Source organism: Chiloscyllium plagiosum, unplaced genomic scaffold (assembly GCF_037043375.1).
Source record: "Chiloscyllium plagiosum isolate Xiang-an unplaced genomic scaffold, Cpla_swu_hap1 HiC_scaffold_27, whole genome shotgun sequence".
NCBI lineage: Eukaryota > Metazoa > Chordata > Chondrichthyes > Orectolobiformes > Hemiscylliidae > Chiloscyllium > Chiloscyllium plagiosum.
The window spans coordinates 49,843,887-49,868,302 of NW_028270165.1; the positions used below are offsets into that span (position 1 = coordinate 49,843,887).

Consider the following 24,416-nt stretch of genomic DNA (forward strand, 5'->3'; position numbering starts at 1 on the left):
GAGTGTCCAATCCTTTAATAATCTTATGTCTCAATCAGATCCCCTCTCAGTCTTCTAAACTCAAGGGTATACAAGCCCAGTCGCTCCAGTCTTTCAGCGTAAGGTAGTCCTGACATTCCAGGAATTGACTTCATGAACCTACGCTGCACGCCCTTAATAGCCAGAATGTCTTTTCTCAAATTTGGAGACCAGAACTGCACACGATACTCCAGGTGTGGTCTCACCAGGGCCCTTTTCAGCTGCAGAAGGACCTCTTTGCGTCTATACTCAATCCCTCTTGTTATGAAGGCCAGCATGCTATTAGCCTTCTTCACTACCTGCTGTACCTGCATGCTTACCTTCATTAGCTGGTGTACAAGAACACCCAGATCTCTTTGTACTGTTTGGTACAAGCGTGTTGGACCAAAGGGTGTTTCTGTGCTGTATGTCTCTATGACCCTGGCTTTCCAACGATGTTTGCCATGTCTGTATGTTCAGTTTTTCTCTGGTGTCGGTGTTAATGTCTCTGTCTCATTTTGCTCCCCCCTTCCCAGGTCGTTAACCATTTTGCGTCTGGTTCTTCCTCAAGAAGCTGATTGCAGGTTCACCTGAATTGGCACTTTTTTTTTTGCTTCCCAAAATCAGACCTGCTCACTCTCAGCAGGATCCCAGTGTTGTGAAAGCTATTCACTTCCAGGTGGAATTATCCAAAATGCACAGAGATGTCAGTCTTGATGTTTTTCAGCCCCTGGAAGATCCTTCAGGAGAATTAGTTAGAGCGGAGTGAGATGGTGCTTTTAGTTTTGTGGAATAAAGAAAAGTATTCCGTAGAAAGTAGAATTCCTTGTTCAGAATTTCCACCCTGGACTGACAGTGATGACCTTTGTAATCTCTTTTTACAGAGTATTTGAAGATCTGAAGACGGAAGTTTCAAGATCAACAGATGAAGGGCTTATGCCCAAAACGTTGACTTTCCTGTACCTCGGATGCTGCCTGACCTGCTGTGCTTTTTCAGCGCCACACTTTTCGATTCTGACTCTCCAGCGTCTACAGTCTTCACTTTGATGTCAATGTCTGACAGTAACTCAGTCCATCGGGAACGCAACAGTTTTCAACTATGAGTCTATGAGAAGGAGGAAAGCTTTTTGGTTCCCGTTTGAGTACATTTTCAGCATCAGTGGGACTGGATGAGAGACCCAACTGTTGCAGCGCACTGAATGAGGAGCGTGGAGCAGCTATACGGCTGGAAAGAGGAATTCACGACGTGGAGAGCGTCTACACGTGTTTGTGCGCGACTGAAGCTTCGGCCATGGAGAAAGCCGAGGAATCCTGCCCCGTGGAGAAACCATGGAAGTGTGGTGACTGTGGGAAAGGCTTCCGTGCTCCATCTGCCCTGGAGATTCATCGGCGCAGTCACACCGGAGAGAGGCCGTTCTCCTGCCCTGAGTGCAGGAAGGCCTTCAGCAATTTCTCCGCCCTGCAGGCCCACCAGCAGGTCCACACAGGGGATAGGCCGTTCCCCTGCACTGAGTGCGGGAAGATCTTTAGCAATTCCACCATCCTGCTGACCCACCGGCGGGTCCACACGGGGGAGAAGCCCTTCAGCTGCCCTGAATGTGGGAAGGCCTTCAGCTATTCCTCGGACCTGCTGAAGCATCAGCGGGTCCACACCGGGGAGAGGCCCTTCAGCTGCCCCGAGTACGGGAAGGCCTTCAGCAATTCCTCCAACCTGCTGAAGCATCAGCGGGTCCACACCGGGGAGAGGCCCTTCAGCTGCCCCGAGTGTGGGAAGGCCTTCAGCGATCCCTCTGCCCTGGTGAAGCACCGGCGAGCCCACAAGGGGGAGAGGCCCTTCAGCTGCCCCGAATGCGCGAAGGGCTTCACCCGCTCCTCCCACCTCCTGAGCCACCAGCGAGTTCACGTGCCATCTCAGGGGGAATTGAAGGAGTGACGGCCGAGTGCCATTATCGACTGGACTATCAACGGAGTTGCAGGGAGTCCCGGGTTCATTTCCCTCCGCGACGGATGGTGGAATTTGAATTTGGTCAGAAATCTGGAGTTCAGAATCTAACGGTGAAACCATTTTAGGGGTGTGGGGGTGGAAGAAACCCCCATTTGATTCACTCAGTCGTCCCAGCTGCATCCTTTATCCGGTCTGGCCTGTACGTGACTCCAGACGCACAGCAGTGTGGCTGATTTCCATCCCCCCCCCCCCCCCCCCCCACTCAAAGCCCCTGGCAAATGGGTGAGGAGGAACTTATTGGATACAGAGTATGGGTTGAAATTGCTGAGTGAGGCAATACTCCCTCTGGGTTACGGTTATACCAAGGATCCAATTACAAAGAGACGACTCCGTGCTGACCAATATTAAAGAAGGGGGGCGGGGGGTGTGGTGTCTGTGTGCACTTTTATCTTGAGGTGTTTTTTTAAAAAATCTGCTATGTTTTCTCTGCTTGTTTGCTGGGGAGAATCTGAAGCAGTAACAAAGTTGGGTCACAATAAAGGTTACTTAAACTTACCCCCTGGCTCAGACTCTCATTGAAGGCTTTGAGCTCCAAGAGATTTTTGTTTTAAAGCTGCTCATTTCTTTCAGCCTTCTGCACTAAGTTTCCAATGTTATGTATCAGATGGAGCAGTGAATGAGTAGCTAGTATCGTTAGAATTTTTTCAGGAGTGCAGAGTGCGCCATGTCATCGGCATTGTAAGGTTTCCTGGCAGCACCAGGAGCTGTGGGCTGTGTTCACTGGAAACGATGTGGAAGTGCCGGTGTTGGACTGGAGTGGATAAAGTGAAAAAAATCACAGCACCAGGTTATCATCCAACAGATTTATTTGGAAGCACTAGCTTTCAGAGTGCTGCTCCTTCATCGGGTAGCTATGGAGCAGGAACATATAGCAACCGATCAAAGTATCATACTACTGATAGGATATATAGAACAAATCAAGATTGTGGTTTAGTCTTTCATCTTCTAGAATGGGTTGCGGGTTTTGGTTCATTAAAATGTAAAGCTCAGAAGTACTTTTGAGTCGCATTCTTGAGATGACTTAAGGTTTTATAGAAATCAGTGACATCTCAGCTCAGTACATGAAGGATGTGAGGTTTGACTCTGTCTGTATCGCAATCTTGAATCAGACTGGTTCCATTTCCAAAGTAGGAATTTATAAAATATTACATGGATTGACTGCCTGCTGATTGTGTGCTTTTTTGATCAAAATTGAATGTATCTGCAAATGCAAATTCACCCCATAAACCTGTGTGTGTGTGTGTGTGTGCGCGCGCGTGCGTGAGAGTTTGCCTAAGAGTATATGTTTGCCTGTGTGCATGCTTGGTAATGTATGAGTGTGATGGAGTATAAGCCTGTGAGAGTGTTGGGTGGTGTGTATCTGTGTCTGAGACAGAGCGTGTGTACGAGAGAGGTATAGATAAAAGTGAGGAATTGCATTTTGCTTAAAAAAAGGGGAGGACTTGTAGCAGTTACTGGCAGGGCCCTGGGTTATGTTGTAGGACAGAGACATGGGGGTGTGGTTCAGGTACATAGGTCTTTGAAATTTGCATCACTGGTAGTCAAAGTGGTTAAGAGTTGTTTAGCCCACTTGCCTTCATTGTTCACACTGTTGAATGTTGGAGTTGGGACATCATTTTGAAATTGTACAGGATGTTGGTGAGGCCACTTTTAGAACATTGAGTACAGTTCTGGTCGCCCTGTTATAGGAAGAATACTATTAGAGAAGGTTCGGTAAAGATTTACCAGGATGTTGTCGGGACTGAAGGGTTTGAGTTATAAGGAGAGGCTGAGACTTTATTCACTGGAGTGGAGGTTGAGGGGTGATCTTATTGAGATTTGTAAAATCATGAGGGGTGTAGGCAAGGTGACTAGCAAAAATAGTGAGGAGTATGTTTGGTTATGTCGAGTCACGGGGAAAAATAAATATTGGCTCAACCGTTTCTTTTTCTCCTATTGGCATTTGGACACTTAAATTTGTCAGTAATCGCAATATTGCCACAGAGTGTACAGCGCATGCTCCTCGGTGTCAGCAAGAACAGCGCATGCTCCTAGCTGTCCGCTGCAATGGGGCGCGATCTTCTTTAGAAGCTAATGGGGAGCCTTGGAGGACCGGAAGTAGGAAGTCCTCCTGCCAATGAGAACATCCACTATTGTCTGAATGCGGAAGTTGTCCCATGAGCTTCTGAAGCTGATCCTGCACCTCTCTCTCTCTGAATGAAGATTGAGCTTCACTCCATGATGCAACTTCCTTCCTCTGTTTGACATTGTGAGTACGGCACTCTCTTTTCCATTTCTTTATTTCATTGTGGGCTTTAATTGTTGACTCGCAGTAACTGAATGTAAAGACTGAATCCAGGGAGGAGCAGACTCAGGAAATGTTGATCCAGATCGGTGTCTCAATTGGCAAAAACAGTCCCACAGTGTGAAGTTATAGCCTTTGCTGTGGGGGGAAAAAACAGCAGAAAGGAAGTGCATTGTTTAAATGGTGATATATTGGGATGTGGGGAAAGTGAGGACTGCAGGTGTTGAAGATCAGAGTCAAAAAGTATGGCACTGGAAAAGCACAGCAAGTCAGGCAGCTTCCAAGGAGCAGGAGAGTCGAAGCTAGAGGAATTGAGTTCAGAAGTGGGGATGCCTTCCTGCAGTTAGGGGGTCATTGAATATATTCAAGGCTGAGTTCATCTGATTTTTGAACAACAAAGAGGTGGATGTTTCTGGGGGAAGGCAAGAAACAGACCCTTCAGCCCAACTAGTCCGTGCTGACTATGTTCACAAACTAAACTCATTCCACCTGCCTGTGTTTGGCCCATATCTCTTAGAACCTTTCCTATTCATGTCCTTATCCAAACATCTTTTAAACGTTGTTACTGTACCTGCATCCACCATTTCCTCTGGACATTCATTCCACACACAAACCACTCTCTCAAAGGAAAAAGGTGCTCCTCATATCTTTTTTAAAATCTTTCTCCTCGCACCTTAAAAATTTGCTCCTAATCTTGAAACAACACCTGCCATTCACCTCATCTATGCCCCTCATGATTTTATAATTCTCTATAATGTCGCATCTCAACCTCCTGTGTTCCGTTGAAAACATCCCAGCCTAGGTAGATTAATATCCAGTTATGATCTGTTCAAAGCTGGTGCAGGCTCGAAAGACCAACTGACCTACTCCTGCTCCCAACTCTCACTATGTCCAGGACAGTAAGAGACCATAAGACAGGAGCAGACATTTGGCCATTCACACATCAGGTCTGTTCATACCATTCAATTGTGGCTGATCAGTTTGTCAACCCCATTCACCTGCTTTCTCCCAATACCTCTCGATCCCCTTGATACTCAAGAACCTATCTATTTCAGTTTTAAATATCCTCAGTGACCTGGCCTCCACAGCCTTCTGTGTCAAGGAATTCCATAGATTCACCACTCTCTGGCTGAAAATTTTCCTTTTCTCCATTCTAAAAGGTCCTCTGTTCCTAGTCTCTCTTCCCAATTGAAACATCTTCCCAATGTCCAGGTCGTTCTGTATTATGTATGTTTCAATTAGATCTCTCTCCCCCCCCCGGTGAGTGTGGGCCTGTTAATCAGCATGAACCAGACCTTTAGGATGAGGTACAGCAGGGATTAGGTTCAGCAAACTGAGAATGGAGGGAGAGTGTGTGGGGTGGAGATTTTCAGCTTCTCTGGAATAAGGGAGGAAAGAGATATAAATCAGAATTGATCGGATGGGCTGATCGGCCAAAGAGTGGCAGGTGGAGTTTAATTTAGAGAAATGTGAGGTTTACATTTTGGTCAAGCAATCCAGGCAGGACCTAAACAGTTAAGGGGAGTGTTGCAGAACAAAGAGACCTTGGTATGCTTTCCTTTATTGGTCAGAGCATTGAGTACAGGATTTGGCAAGTACTGTTGTGGCTGTGCAGGACATGTGGTTAGTCCACTTTTGGAATACTACATTCAGTTCTGGTCTCCCTGCAATAGGAAAGATGTTGTGAAACTTTGAAAGGGGTGGGAAAACTTTTATAAGGCTTGTTGGTAGAGTTGGAATATTTGAGGTACAGGGAGAGGCTGATAGGCCAGGGATATTTTCCCTGGAGCATCAGAGGCTGAGGGGTGACCTTATAAAAGTATATAAGGGGCATGGATCAGAGCAAGGTCTTTTCCCCAGGGTAGGGGAGTCCAGAACTAGAAGAACATAGGTTTAAGGCGAATGGGGAAAGGGAAGTGAGTAGAAACTTTTTCACGCAGAGGGTGGTGGATATATGGAACCTGCTGCCAGAGGAAGTCGTGGAGGCTGGAATAATGACACAATATAAAAGGCATCTGCCAAATGCTGGCAAATGGAACTACATTAATTTAGGATGTCTGTCTAGGTTAGGGTGGATTAGCCATAGGATGTGCAGGTTAGGTGCATTCGTAAGGGTTAAATGCAGAGCAATGGCGGGGGGGAGGGAATGGGTGTGGGTGGGTTACTCTTCGGAGGGTCGGTGTGGACTCCCTGGGCCGAGTGGCCTGCTTCCACACTATGGAGCTTCTCCGAAGGAAAGCTGTTTTGCAAACGGCGCAGGCGCACTGCGGACCAGACGGCCGCTGTCCGGAGCAGGCGCAGTGTGGGGGTCCCCGCTGCCGGCCTCGCTCCGTTGGTGACGTCACAACGCGGACGTGCCATGTCAGGGGAACCCTTCATCCAGGGAGGGAGGGGAATATGTTCACTTGTAGCAACTAAAGTGAATCCAGGGAGGGAGCAGACTCTGCAAACTCAAGGTGAGGAGAGACGGATAGATGGGGGGGTGGGGTGACCTGAAAGACTTTTATAAAATGAAGAGGTGAGGTGAGGGGAGAGAGGGTAATTAGACAAGGTCTTTTCCTTGGGATGGGGGAGTCCAGAACTGGAGGTTAATAAGTTAAGGTTGAGGACGGGAGTGGGGGCGGTGGTGATTTAAGCAACCTAAAGGGGTATTGTTTTCATGCAGAGGGTGGTGCATGTATGGAATGAGCTGCCAGAGGAAGTGGCTCAGGCTGGTACAATTGCAGTATTTTAAAAGTCATCTGGTTGGGGATATGAATAGAAAGGGCTCAGAGGGATATGGGCCAAGTGCTGGCAAATGGGACTAGATTAATTTCGGATATCTGGTCAGCACCAAAGAGTTTGATCCAAGTGTCTGTTTCTGTGCTGTATATCTGTGACTCTGGCTTTCCACAAACATTTGCCACATCTTTACATTCAGTTTCTCTCTGGTGTCTATGTTAATACCTTGATGTCTCACTTTGCTCCCCCGCTTCCCAGGGACGTAAACCATTTTGTGTCTAGTTCTTCTTCAAGAAGCTGCATTGCAGGTTCACACTGAATTGACACTCTTCCCAAATCAGACCTACTCACTCTTAGCAGTATCCCACAGATATTAACTTTCAGGTGGAGGTATCCAAAATTCAGAGAGATGTCGGTTTTGACGTTTTTGCTTTTCTGCCCCTGTAAGATCCTGAATCAGTACCTTCAGGAAAATTAGAGTGGAGTGAAAACAGAGGGGGAGGGAGAGTGGGATGGTGCTTTCAATTTTGTGGAATAACAAAAGAAAAGAATATTCCACAGAAAGTAGAATTCCTTGTTCAGAATTTTTAACCTGCACTGACAGTGATGGCTTTTGTAATCTCTTTTTACATTTGAGGATCTGAAGACGGAAGTTTCAAAATCAACAAATGAAGGGCTTATGCCCAAAACGTTGACTCTCCTGCTCCTCGGATGCTGCCTGACCTCCTGCGCTTTTCCAGCGCTGCACCTTTCAACACTGACTCTCCAGTGTCTGCAGTCCTCACTTTGACATCAATGTCTGACAGTCACTCAATCCATCGGGAACGCAACGGTTTTCAACTCTGATTCTGTGAGAAGGAGCAAAGCGTTTTGGTTTCTGTTTGAGTACGTTTTCAGCATCAGTGGGACTGGATGAGAGACCCTACCGTTGCAGTGCACTCAGTGAGGAGCGTGTAATAGCTATACGGCCTGGGAAGAGGAATTCAAGTTGGGGACAGTCTCCACACATGTGCAGCTAAAGCTTCGGCCATAGAGAAACCCAAGGAATCCCGCCCTGTGGAGAAACGGTGGAAGTGTGGCGACTGCGGTAAAAGCTTCCGTGCTCCGTCTGCCCTGGAGGTTCATCGGCACATCCACACGGGGAAGAGGCCGTTCTCCTGCCCCGAATGCGGTAAGGGCTTTAGCCAGGACTCTACCATGCTGACCCACTGGCGTATCCACACAGGGGAGCGGCCCTTCAACTGCCCCAAGTGTGGGAAAGCCTTCAGGAATTCCTCGAACCTGCTCAGGCACCAGCGGCTCCACACTGGGGAAAGGCCCTTCAGCTGCCCCGAGTGCGGGAAGGCCTTTGTCCGGGCCTCCCACCTCCTGACCCACCAGCGGGTCCACACGGGGAGAAGCCCTTCAGCTGTCCTGAGTGTGGGAAGAGATTTACCCAGGCCTCCAACTTGCTGACTCACCAGCGGGTCCACATAGACGAAAGGCCCTTCAGCTGCCCCGAGTGCTGGAAAGGCTTCACCTGCTCCTCCCACCTGCGGAGGCACCAGCGAGTTCACGTGCCACCGCAGGGGGATTGAAGGAGTGATGGCCAAGTGCCATTATCGACTGGACTATCAACCCAATTCCAGGGGCTCCCGGGTTTGAATTCCACCGCGACAGATGGTGGAATTGGAATTTGGTCAGAAATCTGGAGTTCAGAATCTAACGGTGAAACCATTTTCGGGGGTTGGGGGTGGTGAAACCCCCATCTGATTCACTCACGTCCTTTTTAGGGAAGGAAACTCGTTGTGGGAGAGGATTCACTCAGTCGTTCCAGCTATCTCCTTTTACCCGGTCTGGCCTACACGTGACTCCAGACCCACAACAGTCTGGTTGACTCTCCACTGCCCTCCCCTCACTGGCAAATGCGTGGAGAGAAACTTACTTGGAGACAAGATATGGGTTGAAATTGGTGAGTGAGGCAGTATTTCCTATGGGTTACGGCTGTAGCAAGGACCCAATTACAAAGGGACAACTCGGTGCTGACCAATAGTAAAGGAGAGAGGTGGAGGGGGGTGGCAGTGTGTGCGCTTTGACCTTGAGCTGCTTATTTAAAAAAAAAACAGCAACTTTTTCAACCCCTTTTTGGTGAGGGGGGGTGCGGGGGTGGAATCTGAAGCTGTAACAAAGTTGGGTTACAATAAAGGTTACCTGAACTTACTTACTGCCAGGCTCAGACTCTCATTGAAAGTTTTGAGCTCCAAGAGGTTTTTGTTTTAAAGCAGACTCCTGCATTTTTTTTGCAGCCTCCTGCACTGAGTTTCCAATGTCGTGTATCAGATGGAGCAGTGAATGAGGAGCTAGTATCGTTAGAAATTGTAAATTTTTCGTGAGTGCAGGTACTGCATCATTTCATCAGCATTGTAAAGTTTACTGGCAGCACCCGGCGGTGTGGGTCGTGTTCACTAGGTACGCGTATCTTTACAATTAAGAATACCTAAAATGATATATTCAGAAACATAGTTGAAGTCTGAAAGCATGTTAAATTTTTAAAAAGAGCTGTTGAAACCTTTCTGAAACTTGCACTGAATTATATGCAGTTTAACCACAGCTCAGGACAGGTTGGAAGGGGTGAATGGCCTGTTCCTAGTCTTGTGAAATTGGTTCTGACTATGTAGAAATAAAGTCATAGAGTTGTACAGCATGGAAACAAACCCTTCAGTCCACGCCAACCAGATATTCTAACTTAACCTAGTGACCCATTTGCCAGAATTTGGCCAATGTCCCTCTAAACTCTTCCTATTCATATCCCCATCCAGATGCCTTTTAAATGCTGTAATTATATCGGCCTTCACCACTTCCTCTGGCAGCTGATTCCATGAACTCAGCACCCTCTGCGTGAAAAGGTTGCCCCTTAGGTCCCTCACAAATCTTCCACTCCCCCCACCCTAAATCTATGCCCTCTAGTTCTGGACTCCCCCCGAAACCCAAACCTGGGGCAAAGAGATACAAAAGTTCATTTACTCTCTCCCCCCCCCCCCCCCCCCCCACAGGATAAAGAGGGAGGGGGTTTCACTCTGAACCTCACAAGACCAGTTCCGCGCAGTGACATCAACAATGGAACGAGGGGGTGGGGTAAGGTGTCTGGGTAATGGGGTGGGGCCAAGCCGCATGCAGTCCCTGCACCATTTGCAAAAATCCCAATCCGAGGAATCCGCCCGAGGCAGATAGGAAACGGAAGCCTTTCCTACAGGTGCCACACTTCCATGGTTTCTCCACGGGCGGGATTCCACGGGTTTCTCCATGGCTGAAGCTTCAGCCGCTCACAAACGCGTGTGGAGCCCCTCCCCACCCTGAATTCCTCTTCCCAGCCCATATAACTGTTTCAGGCTCCACACTCAGTGCGCTGCAACAGTAGGGTCTCTCATCCAATCCCACTGATGCTGAAAACCTACTCAAACAGGAACCAAAAAGCTTTGCTCCTTCTCACAGACTCATAGTTGAAAATTGTTGCGGTCCCGATGGATTGAGTGACTGTCAGGCATTGACGTCAAAATAAGGACTGCAGACGCTGGAGAGTCAGAGTCGAAAAGTGTGGCGCTGGAAAAACACAGCAGGTCAGGCAGCATCCGAGGAGCAGGAGAGTCAACGTTTCAGGCATAAGGCCTTTATCTGTTGAATTTGAAACTTCCGTCTTTAGATCTTCAAATACTCTGTAAAGAGAGATTACAAAGCTCTCACTGTCAGTGCAGGGTAGAAATTCTGAACAGGCAATTTTACTTTCTATGGAATATTCTTGTGTTCTGTTATTCCACAAAATTGAAAGCACTCCCACATTCTCTTCCCCCTCTGTTCTCACTCCGCTCTAACTAATTCTCCTGGAGGTGCTGATTCAGGATCTTACAGGGGCAGAAAAGCAAAAACATCAAGACTGACATCTCTCTGCATTTTGGATAATTCCACCTGGAAGTGAATATCTTTCACAACATTGGGATACTGCTGAGAGTGAGCAGGTCTGATTTTGGGAAGCAATAAAAAGTGTGTCAATTCAGGGTGAATCGGGAATGCAGCTTCTTGAGGAAGAACCAGACACGAAATGGTTAACGTCCCCAGGAAGGTGCGAGCAAAATGAGACATCAAGGCATTCACACCGACATTAGAGAGAAAGTGAACCTATTGACGTGGCAAATGTTAGTGGAAAGCCAGAGTCATAGAGATGTACAGCACAGAAACAGACCCTTTGGTCCAACTCATCAGTACCAACCAGGTATTCTAAATTAATCCAGTCCCATTTGTCAGCACTTGGCCTATGTCCTCTAAACCCTTTCTATTCATATACCCATCCAGATGCCATTTAATTGCTGTAATTGTACCATCCATCACCATTTCCTCTGGCAGCTCATTCCTTACATACAGCACCCTCTGAATATAGGAGTTGCCCCTTAGGTTCCTTTTAAATCTCACCCTCACCCTGAACCTATAACCCAGCCAGAGAAAAGACCTTGTCTATTTACCCTATCCATGCCTCTCATGATTTTATAAACGTTTGTAGGGTCACCCTCAGCCTTTGGCGCTCGACAGAAAACAGCTCCACTCTGTTCAGCTCAAACCCTGACAACATCCTTGTCAATCTTATCTGAATCCTTTCAGGTTTTACAATATCCTTCCTCTAGCAGAGAGACAAAAACTGCACACGATACTCCAAAAGTAACCAAACAAATGTCCTGGAGAGTGCACAACGTAACCTTCCAGCTCCAATACTCAGAACTGGGAAAGTTTTCAAAACCCACAAAAGACAACCGCGAAAGAATGGAGGTACAAACCGAACTTTTGCGGGTCAGCTTGGAACATCAGGGTGGGGGGATGGGAATGAGGGAAGGAAGCTGAATGTGCTGGAGCCAAGGCGCAGGAAGAACAGGATGCAAAACCGGCTTGAAGCTGCAATGAGGAATATTGCATGTGCTGTACTTGTACCTGTTGCACTTACTTGTGGGAATTGGGTGCATTTTAAACATCAAAACAGAAAAGATATCTATTCTTCCCGCCTTCCCAACGTCGATCCTTCCGTCCCTTCTCACCCGGGTAACTAAGACACATACCTGAGTTTGCGGAGTCTGCTCCCTCCCTGGATTCACTCCAGTTGCTACAAGTGAATAGATTTCCCCTCCTCCCATCTCTGTCTCCCTCCCAGGATGAAGAGTTGCCCAGACAGTGAGATTCACTCAAACGGACAGGGCCACTTCCCTGCTGTGACATCAACATATCAAGAGGCGTGTCACAGTTTGCAAAACCCCTTCCCTTCAGAGAATCCTCACAGTGTGGAAGCAGGCCACTGGGCCCAAAGACTCCATACCGACCCTCTGAAGGTTAACCCACCCACACCCATTCCCCTACACCCTGTTGCTGTACATTTACCCCGACTAACCTGCACATCCCTGGGCACTATGGGTAATTTGGCCTAGCCAACCCCCCCCCCCCCCACCCACCCCCCCCCCCCCCCCCCCCGAACCTGCACATACAAATTCACCCCCATGGACGTGTGTGTGTATTTGCATGAAAGAGAATAAAAAATCTACATCAGTATCCCTCTGCCTATTTGATAACAGATGCTTTATTTCTGTTGGTGTAAATATTGTTGTAAATCATAGCTGGGTGCTAATAGTTAGATGGAAGGGAGACAAAATTCCCCAAGTAGGGCACCACGAGAATCCTGGGAGAGCCCTATTTCTGGTTTACTTCCGAATGAACAAACATTAAGCATAAGCACCTATTTATTTCTAATTTTGTTTCATTTTTCTTGTTTAATTCCCTGTTATGACTACACTCTGTGCCTGGATGGTTGACCGGCTGGGAGATTGTGGGTTGGAGCTTGATTACTGAATGTTTTATTGTTCCAGAAGGTGTAATAGGGAACAGGGAGATCAACAGAGGACAGAGGAATCAGGACCTGAAACCCGACCTGACACCAGACTACCCTGTGATCAGTACTTTGATGAGCAGTGCCAACCCTCTACCTTTACCTAGCTTCCCATCTGACTATCCCCTCCATATTCAGGATCCAATCCTTGTCATCCTGAAGCCATGTCTCTGTAAGGAGTCTCAGATCATAATTATTCTCTTCGATGTGTGCAGTCAATTCATTCACTTTTGTTACAATGCAGCACACATTCAGACACACTGTTTTTAGTTTCAATTTTTGTGACCGTTAAAATCCAGTTTTGATTGCTGGTATATTTACTCCCCTTGTCCATTTCTATCATTCTCTGATGTTCATTTTCCACTGCACTACGTTACTCACTGGCCTTGATTTGGATTGGCCATGCTAAATTGCCCAGAATGTCCAGGGATATGCAGGTTAGGTGGGTTAGCCATGGGAAATGCAGGGTTATAGTTTCATAGTAATAGAAGCAGGAGTCGGCCATTTGGCCCTTCCAGCCTGCTCCACCATTCATTAAGATCATGGCTGATCTATCCATCAACTCAGCTCCTCCTCCCTGCATTGTCCCAACTACCCTTCATTCCCCTACCATTGCAAATACCCATTCAACTGTGTATTTGAGTTTAGAGTCATAGCGATGTACAGCATGGAAACAGACCCTTTGGTCCAACCCGTCCCATACCGACCAGATATCCCAACCCAATCTTGTCCCACTTGCCAGCACCCAAACGATATTTCTCCAAACCCTTCCTATTCATATACCCATCCAAATGCCTCTTAAATGTTGCAATTGCACCAGTCTCCACAGCTTCCTCTCGCAGGTCATTCCATATACACACCAGCCTCTGTGAAAAAGTTGCCCCTTTGGTCTCTTACATATCTTTCCTTTCTCACCCTAAACCTATGCCCTCTAGTTCTGGACTCCCCCACCCCAGGGAAAAGATTTTGTCTATTTATACTATCCATGCCCCTTTATGATTTTATAAACCACTATACGGTCACCCTTCAGCCTCTGACACTCCAGGGAAAACAGCCCCAGCGTGTTCAGTGTCTCCTTATAGCTCAAATCTTCCAACCCTGGCAACATCCTTGTAGATCTTTTCTGAACCCTTTCAAGTTTCACAACATCTTTCCGATATGAAGGAGACCAGAATTGCATGCAGTATTCCAACAGTGGCCTAACCAATGTCCTGTTCAGCCACAACATGACTCCTGTACTCAATACTCTGACCAATAAAAGAAAGCATAGCAAACGCCATCTTCACTATCCTATTGACATGTGACTACACTTTCAAGGAGCTATGAACCTGCACTCCAAGGTCTCTCTGAGTGAAAATGCCTCTACTGCTTCTATGGGCAGAGAATTCCATAAATTCACTACTCTCTGGGAAAAGCAGTTCCTCCTCATCTCGGTCCTAAATCTGCTCCTCCTAATCTTGAGGCCTGGTCTCATCCAGCAGCAGAAATGACTGAATAGGGTAGGGCTTTATCCCCACTGTGCAACAAATTCCCACCTTCCATCAAAATCCCGGATGTAGTTACTCACTCAGTTGCTTTCTCACAAATGCAATACTTCATTGTAACTTCTTCTGCTCCCATTAAGGGCAAAACATCTTTGAAAGCTGCTCTGAAACTCCAGCCTTCACAATCACACCTCTGCTTTCACCGAAGAAGATTAGAGTCATATAGCACGGAAACAGACCCTTTGGTACAACTCGTCCATGCCGACCAGAAATTCAAAATTAATCTTGTCCCATTTGCTAACATTTGGCCCACATCCCTCTGCATCTAGATGGGTATATGAATAGGAAGGGTTTTAAGGAATATGGGCCACATGCTGGCAAATGGAATAGATTGATTTCGGATATATGGTTGGCATAGACGAGTTGGGCTAAAGGATCTGTTTGTGTGGTGTATGACTCTAACTGTCTTCGGTGAAAACAGAAATGTGGTTGTGAAGACTGGGTTTTCAGAGCAGCTTTCAAAGATGTTTTGCCCTTACTGGGACCGGAAGAAGTTACAATGAAATCTTTCATTTGTGAGACAGCAAGCAACTAAGTGAGTACATCCGGGATTTTGGTGGAAAGTGGGAAATCATTGCACTGAGAGGATGAAGCCCTACCCTATCCAGTCATTTCTGCTGGTGGCTGAGACTAGGCCTCAAGCTTTGGGGGAGTAGGTTCAGGACAGAGATGAGGAGGAGGAAGTGAGGGCTGCTGCTTTTCCCAGAGATTAGTGTATCTGTGGAATTCTCTGCCCAAGGAAGCAGGCTCCAATATGCCCCACTCTGAATTCTTCGACTTGACGTATCTGTGACTGTAAACTTTGAAGTGTTTTGGTTAACTGATGCAAATATTTCCCACTTGTCCAACAATCCAGTGTCAGCTGTTTCAGTCATTGAGATGGTTTTGATTCATCTACTAAATACATCTACTCTTATTAGACAATATTCATAACAATGTACACGAGGTGATTCTATAGACAATTAAAAAAGGCCGTTCAAGCAAGGAGGTGGTGAACAAACACACGGCATCCCTCTGAGAGTATGCATCTTGTTTGTTTACAAATTAAACACGCTTCAGATCTTTTCCTAGCTGCTTTCTGAAAATCTGGGTGCCACCAGGTTTGTGAGTGTTAACAATAATGACCATCATCAACTCAAATAGGCAGCAGCAAGAATGAACACAAACCAGTCCAGCAGGGGTCACCCACATTTTGGTTTGAGTATTGAGGGAGTACCCTTTTTGAGGCCCCTGTGATATCAGTACCATACCCAGGCTAATGTGCATTGAAACCAGATTATGAAGTGTTAACTTTCCTGCAAACTTCTGCCTGTGTGTGTCTCTCTGTGACATTTTCCAACTTTCTTCATATCTCAGTTTGTCAGCTTTTGTTTATTCCTTCCTTCCTTCCAAGGCTAATGAGGCACTCACATTCCAGAGCAGCCCAAGTTCAGGAGTTGAGCCTCATAAATCCTGGCTGTCCCATCTCCACCACTACTGCCTGGGACTCGACTTTGGGGCTGCCTGGGACTTGCCTCGGGGACTCTCCCCAACAGGTCTGCCCCCACCACTGCGACCGAGGGCTTACCTTGGACTCGCCCGAGGTCCGCTTCTGCCACCGCTGTCGCTGCCTGGGACTTGCCTCTGGCGACTCGCCTCGGGCCCCTCCACCACTGCTGCTACCAGGGGCCCACCTCCACCGCTGCCTGGGGCCGAAGTACAAAGCGGCAGAATATGGCGAGCCCCAAAGTCGCCGGGCCCAGCCGCACCTACGCCGGGGTAGCCGCTGCCTTGGGCTCGGCTCCCACAACCCCGGCTGTGACGTCGACCCCCTTCAGGCACCTGACCAAACGCCTGGGGGTCAAGGCCTATCCCCACCCCAACATGACCATCGAGGCCTGCAGCAAGGCCATGGCTAGTGTGGTCGGCCCACTGGCCATCGTCGCTGCGGCCCGCATGTACGGGAAGGCCGTATTTTTCCTGAGGACCGAGCAGGCGGTCCACCTGGCCGTGGAGAGGGGGCTCGCTGTGGGCGGGACACATTTGCCCGTCGACCCTCTGGAGGTTACGGCCCAGAGGGTCGTGATCTCTAACGTCCCGCCCTTCATTGCCAGCGAGCTCCTTCTCCCCCACCTCACCACCCTGGGGGAAATCCGGTCGGGTGTACAGCCGCTCCTGCTCGGTCTGAAGGACCCCGCCCTCCGACACGTTTACTCCTTCCGGCGCCAGGTGTTCATTTGCCTGGCCCGGGAGGAGGTCACCGAGGGCAATTTCACTGTCCTCCATGAGGGCGCGGCCTATCGCGCCTTCTGGACGGCGGACGGCGTGCGGTGCCACCTGTGCCGCGAGGTGGGGCACATTAGAAAAAACTGCCCCACCCAGAGAGCCGCCCAGCCCACACCGACGGCTGATGGTGGTGCCGCCGCACCCACTCCCCCTCCCCCGAAGTCAACACCACAGGCCCCGGCACCGGAGGCTAAGCCAGAGGCTCCCAATGCTCCAGCCTCTGGCAGGGAGGGGGGTGAGCGTCCGGCAGGCCAGAAGGCGCTGAAGAAGACGCGGCGCGTCAGGCCCGCCCACGGGGAGACCACCCTATCCCCTTCCCCGACACCTAGCCCACGACCTACCCCGCCCCGGCACGACAATGCCCCTGCGGCCGTGCCAGCGTCGCCCCGGCGCGGGAACCCTGACCCCCACACTCCCGAACCCTTACCTGATCCTAACCCAGCTGACCCCACATCCACCCCCCACCCCGATGGAGAAACCCCTCGGGTTTTGACGCCCGACCTTGGCGCCGTGACACCAGGCCCGGGGGCCCCTGAGCCCGAGCCCTGCCCAACCCAGCCACGCCCTGGCACTAACCTGGGGGAGGACACCGCTGGTCCGCCTCCTACAGCGACCGTGTCTCCGGGCCCCGGAGAGGGCACCGGGCCCCTGCCCCGCCCGCCCTCACCTGATAAACCCAGGGCGGGGCAGGAAGTGACACGGCTGGCCCTCCCCACCTTGGCCACGCCCCCTGTCTTCCCCCAGCCGTTCGTATTCCTGGAAAGGCTGGGGGGAGGGACCCCGGGCCCCGTGACCACCGAGGCGGGCGGGGAGGGGAAGGCCCATAAATCCCCCCCGATCTCTCTGGGGAAGAGGCACCGGCCCTCGGAGGGGATGGACTCTCCTGCAGCGCGCCGGCGGGAGTGAGTGACTGTCTGTGTGCTGGGACTCTCCTCTGCTATTGCCTCACACAGGAAGGGAGAAAGGAGGAGAAGAAGAAGAAGAAGAAGAAGGAGAAGAAGAAGAAGAAGGAGAAAGGCAGGAGGTGGGAGCCTTTTTGGTCTGGCTCCTGGTCTTGGAGCTGCGGCCTAGGCCTCGCCACCGCAGGTCTCTGGGGCTCTGCCCGGACCTGTCTCGGCTGTTGCTGCTTGGGGCCTGCCTCCAATACAGTCTGGGACTTGCCTTGGGGCCCCTCGCGGGACCTCCACCGCTGCTGCTGTGGTCTGAGGCCTGCCTCCGCAACTGCTGCCTGGGACTCGGCTTGGGGCTGCCTGGGACTTGCCTTGGGGACTCTCTCCAACAGGTCTGCCCCCACCACTGCAACCGAGGGGACTTCCCAGGACTCGCCAGAGGCCTGCCTCCACCGCTGCTGCCTGGGACTCGCCTTGGGCCCATCTCCACCACTACTGCCTGGGACTTGCCTCGGGGACTCTCCCCAACAGGTCTGCCCCCACCACTGCGACCGAGGGCTTACCTTGGACTCGCCCGAGGTCCGCTTCTGCCACCGCTGTCGCTGCCTGGGACTTGCCTCTGGCGACTCGCCTCGGGCCCCTCCACCACTGCTGCTACCAGGGGCCCACCTCCACCGCTGCCTGGGGCCGAAGTACAAGGCGGCAGAATATGGCGAGCCCCAAAGTCGCCGGGCCCAGCCGCACCTACGCCGGGGTAGCCGCTGCCTTGGGCCCGGCTCCCACAACCCCGGCTGCGACGTCGACCCCCTTCAGGCACCTGACCAAACGCCTGGGGGTCAAGGCCTATCCCCACCCCAACATGACCATCGAGGCCTGCAGCAAGGCCATGGCTAGTGTGGTCGGCCCACTGGCCATCGTCGCTGCGGCCCGCATGTACGGGAAGGCCGTATTTTTCCTGAGGACCGAGCAGGCGGTCCACCTGGCCGTGGAGAGGGGGCTCGCTGTGGGCGGGACACATTTGCCCGTCGACCCTCTGGAGGTTACGGCCCAGAGGGTCGTGATCTCTAACGTCCCGCCCTTCATTGCCAGCGAGCTCCTCCTCCCCCACCTCAACACCCTGGGGGAGATCCGGTCGGGTGTCCAGCCGCTCCTGCTCGGTCTGAAGGACCCTGCCCTCCGACACGTTTACTCCTTCCGGCGCCAGGTGTTCATTTGCCTGGCCCGGGAGGAGGTCACCGAGGGCTCATTTACTGTCCTCCATGAGGGCGCGGCCTATCGCGCCTTCTGGACGGCGGACGGCGTGCGGTGCCACCTGTGCCGCGAGGTAGGGCACATACGAAAAAACTGCCCCGCCCAGAAAGCCGCCCAGCCCACACCAATGGCTGACGGTGGTGCCGCCGCACCCACTCCCCCTCCCCCGAAGTCAACACCACAGGCCCCGGCACCGGAGGCTAAGCCAGAGGCTCCCAATGCTCCAGCCTCTGGCAGGGAGGGGGGTGAGCGTCCGGCAGGCCAGAAGGCGCAGAGAAAGACGCGACGCGTCAAGCCCGCCCATGGGGAGACCACCCTATCCCCTTCCCCGGAACCTAGCCCACGACCTACCCCGCCCCGGCACGACAATGCCCCTGCGGCCGTGCCAGCGTCGCCCCGGCGCGGGACCCCTGACCCTCAAACCCCCGAACCTGTACCTGACCCTGACCCCAATGACACTACACCCACTCCCCACCCCGATGGAGAAACCCCTCGGGCTTTAACACCTGGCCCGGGGGCCCCCGAGCCCGAGCCCTGCCCAACCCAGCCACGCCCTGGCACTAACCTGGGGGAGGCCACCGCTGTTCCGCCTCCTGCAACGGCCGTGTCTCCGGGCCCCGGAGAGGGAACTAGGCCCCTGCCCCGCCCACCCTCACCTGATAAACCGGGGGTGGGGAAGGAAGTGACACGGCTGGCCCTCCCCACCCTGGCCACGCCCCCTGTCTTCCCCCAGCCATTCGTATTCCGGGAAAGGCTGGGGGGAGGGACCCCGGGCCCCATGACCACCGAGGCGGGCGGGGAGGGGAAGGCCCAGAAATCCCCCCCGGTCTCTCTGGGGAAGAGGCACCGGCCCTTGGAGGGGAGGGACTCTCCTGCAGCGCGCCGGCGGCGCTGCCCCTCTCCGGGGGACGAGCCAACGGTGCCCCTCGACTGTCCCGCACCGCGGCCCGACTCGCCCAAACCCCTGGGGGCTACAGCAGGGCCTCCTGCTGCCTTGACTCCTCCGGCCCCTGGGGAGGACCTCGATGACCACGAGGGCCGTGGTGCGGGCGACGACGGGGGACCCTCTGCTGGGTCGTCGAGCGGTGGAGGGGAGGAGGGTGTTATCCTCGCTCCTCCCTCCCAGACTGTTTTTCCGGGGGCCTTGGCCCTGGGGGATGACCTTTTCCTGGGGGATGACCTTTTCCCCGAGGAGCCAGGCGTCCCGGTGTCGGGAGAGGAGCGGGGCCCCGAGCCTCTGCCGCCCGACGACCCGAACTCGGGGCGTTCCGGGAAGGGGTGCGTCGAGGAAGGTACCGCCGGTGACCCTGGGGGTGGGGTCGCCGGGGGTTTGAGGCCGGTTGGCGGCGCCGGACCAGCCCCCATTCTCTCGGTGGGGGAGGGGTCGGTGACCGAGGGCGACCTCCCGGAGGAGGGTTCGGGATCGGTGGCGGACACCGGGGACGACGCGGACTCCGTCTGCAGTGACTTTTTTGAGTCCCGGGTGCCCCCCACCGATCTCTCCCTCATCCCCCTCGAGGAACTCCGGGAATTTGTCGAGGAAACTCGGAGTCGCCGGGATAGAGCCCAACTGGCGCTCGACCGCTGGAGCTCTTTTGAGAAAGTTTACTGGTCGGCCCTCGCTGCCCGCCAGGCGCCTGGGCTCGATGTCAATGAGCGAAAGCGAGTCAGGAACTTCCTGGGAGCACTCCTGGTGAGGGCGAGGGACTTCAGTGCCCCTCCCTCGTCCTCCCTGTAAATATATACACGGGTTTGTTAATTGTACTGGTGGTGGTTGCACAACGCTTCCGACATGGAGACAACTATAGCCAGCCTCAACATCAACGGCAGCAGGGAGTCGCAGCGCAGATTCCAGACCCTCTCGGTCCTTCGGGACGGGAGGTATGCGGTGTGCTTCCTGCAAGAAACCCACACTACCCCGGGAGACGAAGCCACCTGGCTCCTGGAGTGGCGAGGGGGGGTCTACATGAGTCACCTCACCCGCAGATCTGGCGGGGTGGCTATCCTGTTGGCCCCGCATTTTCAGCCGGAGATCTTGGGGGTCAGGGAGCCAGTGCCAGGCCGTTTGCTTCACCTGACGGTTCGGCTGGGGGGCGCGGTGCTTCACTTGGTGAACGTCTACGCTCCCCCGGCCGGGCCGAGGCAAGCGAGCTTCTTCCAAGAAGTGTCCGCTCATCTCGCTTCCATCGACGAGGGCCAGTGCGTCGTCCTCGGGGGAGATTTTAATTGCGTCCTCGAGGGCAGGGACCACGGCGGTGCCCGCACTGACCGCGCGTCAGGGAAGAGGTTGGGGGACTTGGTCAAGTCCTTCGACCTGGTGGACGTCTGGCGGAATCTCCATCCCGACTCCATCGCCTTCACCTTCGTGAGGCCTGGGGTCGGAGTGTCCAGAATCGACCGCCTGTACGTTTCGCGGGCGTACGCCTCCTGTTTCCCGAAGGCCTCCATGCGGCAGGTGTCGTGCACGGACCACCACCTGGTGTGGGCGGAACTCCTTCCGTTCGGCGCCAGGCTCGGCTCCGCGTACTGGCACTTTAACAACCTGCTGCTGGAGGACGAGCGGTTCCGGGACTCGTTTCGTCGCTTCTGGGCCGGCTGGAGAAGGAAGCGGGGAAGCTTCCCCTCCCTGAGGCTATGGTGGGACGTGGGCAAGGCTCACGTCCGCGTCTTCTGTCAGGAGTACGCGAGGGGGTCGACGAAGAGGCGGAAATCCAGGATCGGGGAGTTGGAGAGGGAGTTGCTCGACCTGGAGTCACGCCTCGGTCAGCCCGACGCGGACCCGGCCCTGCGCGGGGTGTACGAAGAGAAGAAGGCCGCGCTCCGGGACCTGCAGCTCGTCGGGGCTCGGGGCGCGTACGTGAGGTCGCGGATCCAGCTCCTCCAGGACCTGGACCGCGGCTCCCCCTTCTTCTACTCGCTGGAAAAAAGGCGTGGCACCCGTCAGCAGCTCCTTGTGCTGCTGGCCGACGACGGGTCCCTCGTCTCGGATCCGGAGGGAGTCAGGGCCCACGTCCGGAACTATTACACGGCTCTGTTCTCTCCGGATCCGTCCAGCGAGGATGCTCGCAGAGTTCTGTGGGAGGACCTGCCGCAGCTCAGCCCGGAGGACGCCGGAAGGCTCGACGCTCCCGTCACCTTAGAGGAGCTGACCGGCGCCCTTGACCGGCTCTCGAGGGGCAAAACCCCGGGGCTGGACGGGCTGACTGTGGAGTTCTTCAGGGCGTTCTGGGACGTCCTGGGGAGCGACTACGCACAGGTCCTGGGGGAGTGTCTAAATGCCGGACTGCTGCCCCTTTCTTGGCGCAGGGCAGTCATCGTCCTGCTGCCAAAGAAGGGGGACCTTCGTTCTTTGAAGAACTGGCGTCCGGTCTCCCTCCTCAGCACGGATTACAAAATCTTCGCCAGGGTGTTGTCTTCTCGCCTGGCCTCCGTGCTGGCCCACATGATTCACCCGGACCAGTCCTACACGGTCCCGGGCCGGAGGATACACGATAACGTCCACCTGGTCCGGGACCTGATCCATTTCTGTCGACGGGCTGGTCTGCCGAGCGCCTTCCTGTCTCTCGACCAGGAGAAGGCGTTCGACAGGGTCGATCACGAGTACCTGCTCGGGACTCTGCGGGCATTCGGGTTCGGGACGCAGTTCGTCGCCCGGATCCGACTTTTGTACGCCGCCGCAGAGTGTCTGGTTAAAGTTAACGGGTCCCTGACGGCGCCCCTTCGCTTCGGGAGAGGAGTGCGTCAAGGCTGCCCCCTGTCCGGCCAGCTGTATTCCCTGTGCGTGGAGCCATTCCTGCGCCTCTTGCGGAGGAGGTTGTCGGGGCTGGTTCTGCGCGGCGCGGGCACGGGGGTGGTCCTCTCGGCCTACGCCGACGACGTGCTCCTCACTTTCACCGACCCGGCTGACCTGGGGAGGATGCGCGAGTGCCAGGCCGTGTACTCGGCGGCGTCTTCCGCCAGGATCAACTGGGCCAAATGTTCCGGACTACTGGTCGGCCCGTGGCGGGTGGACTCTCTGCCGGAGGAGTTACGGGGGTTCAGCTGGAGTACCACCCATCTCCTCTACCTGGGGGTCTACCTCGGCCCGGCCGAGGAATCCTGGCCGGCCAACTGGCAGGAGCTGGAGGCCAAAGTCTCGGCTCGCCTAGGCCGCTGGACAGGACTGCTCCGAGTGCTATCTTACAGGAGTCGAGTGCTGGTCATAAACCAGCTGGTGGCCGCCATGCTGTGGTACCGGCTGGTCACTTTGGTCCCTCCTCCTGGCTTTGTCGCTGACATCCAGAGAACGTTGGTCGATTTCTTCTGGGACAAAAAGATGCACTGGGTCGCCGCGCAGGTTCTGAGTCTCCCTATTGAGGAGGGCGGTCAGTCGCTGGTGTGCGTCCGCACCCAGGTCGCGACCTTCCGCCTTCAGACCTTGCGGCGATACCTTCACGTCGAGCCTCCTCCTAGGTGGTGCGCCCTGGCGACGTATTTTTTCCGCCAGGTGCGTAACCTCAACTACGACACGCAGCTCCTGTTCGTCGACCGTGACGGTTTGGAGGTCGCCCTCAAGACGCTGCCTGTCTTTTACCAGGACCTGATCACTGTCTGGAACATGGTCGAATCGCGTCGCGCCTACCCTCCGGCTGGAGTAGCGGCTGTCGTCAGGGAGCCGTTGCTCAGGAATCCGCACCTCCGTACTCGCGGGTTCGAGTGGCTGTCGGAGGGGAGGGCCGCGGCGGCGAGGGTGACCAGGGTCGGGGACGTGCTGGGTGCCGGGGGCCTGGGCTGGACGCTGCCGCAGGACATAGCAGGCAGGGCAGCGGTAGACGTCCAGTACGTGGCCACCGCCATCCGACGCCTCAAAACGGCGGTGCTCGGACCCGACGTAGTGCACCAGTTGGAGGACGCTCAGGTGTGCGGTGGGATCCCGTCCGCGCTCACCCCAGCCCGGACGGAATTTCAAATTGGCCCCAAGGTCCCGTACTTCCCGCGGGAGCCTGTGCCCCACAACCTGAGCCGCCTCCGAAATTTTAATTTCGTTTCGTTTAGGGAGGTGAAGAGAAAGGCCCTGTACCGACTGCTGCTGCACACCATCCACCTCTTCTCCCTCATCCACCGTCCGGACACGCCTTGGCGTGCCCATTTGCCACCGGGCGGTGGGGATCCCCAGTGGAGGGCTCTCTACGCGGGAGTCCTCCCCCTTTCTCTCGGGGATCTGGGGTGGAGGGTGCTGCACGCAGCAGTCCCCTGCAACCGCAGATTGCGGTGGTTCACGGACTCCCAGCCCAACTGCTTGTTCTGTGGCGCTGTGGAGTCCGTGGACCATGTATATATTGGGTGTGGGCGTTTGCACTCCCTTTTTGATTTCCTTAAAAACCTTCTCCTCTGTTTTTGGCTGCACTTCAGTCCCACGCTCCTGATCTTTGGGCACCCGGTACGGAGGAAGGAGGGCAGGTCTGAAGACCTCCTCGTGGGTCTGCTCCTGGGCCTGGCCAAACTGGCCATCAACAGGTCCAGGCAGCGGGCCGTGGAGGGGGTCGTTAGGGCCGACTGCCTGCCCCTCTTCCGCGGTTACGTT

General features: G+C 53.6%; 2 protein-coding genes across 3 annotated transcripts in view; both read left to right on the forward strand.

Moving 5' to 3' along the window:
- The window catches only part of LOC148143986 (uncharacterized), an 81,522-nt gene extending 78,956 nt beyond the window's left edge, over positions 1-2,566 (forward strand). For both annotated transcript variants that reach the window (XM_087974547.1, XM_087974546.1), the window contains one exon: positions 882-2,566. In XM_087974547.1, the coding sequence (XP_087830673.1) occupies positions 1,289-1,930 (642 nt within the window). In that variant the 5' untranslated portion in view covers positions 882-1,288 and the 3' untranslated portion in view covers positions 1,931-2,566. The remainder of the gene's footprint in view (positions 1-881) is intronic.
- The window catches only part of LOC148143985 (uncharacterized), a 143,320-nt gene that overhangs the window by 89,021 nt on the left and 29,883 nt on the right, over positions 1-24,416 (forward strand). The gene's annotated exons all lie outside the window — the stretch shown is intronic.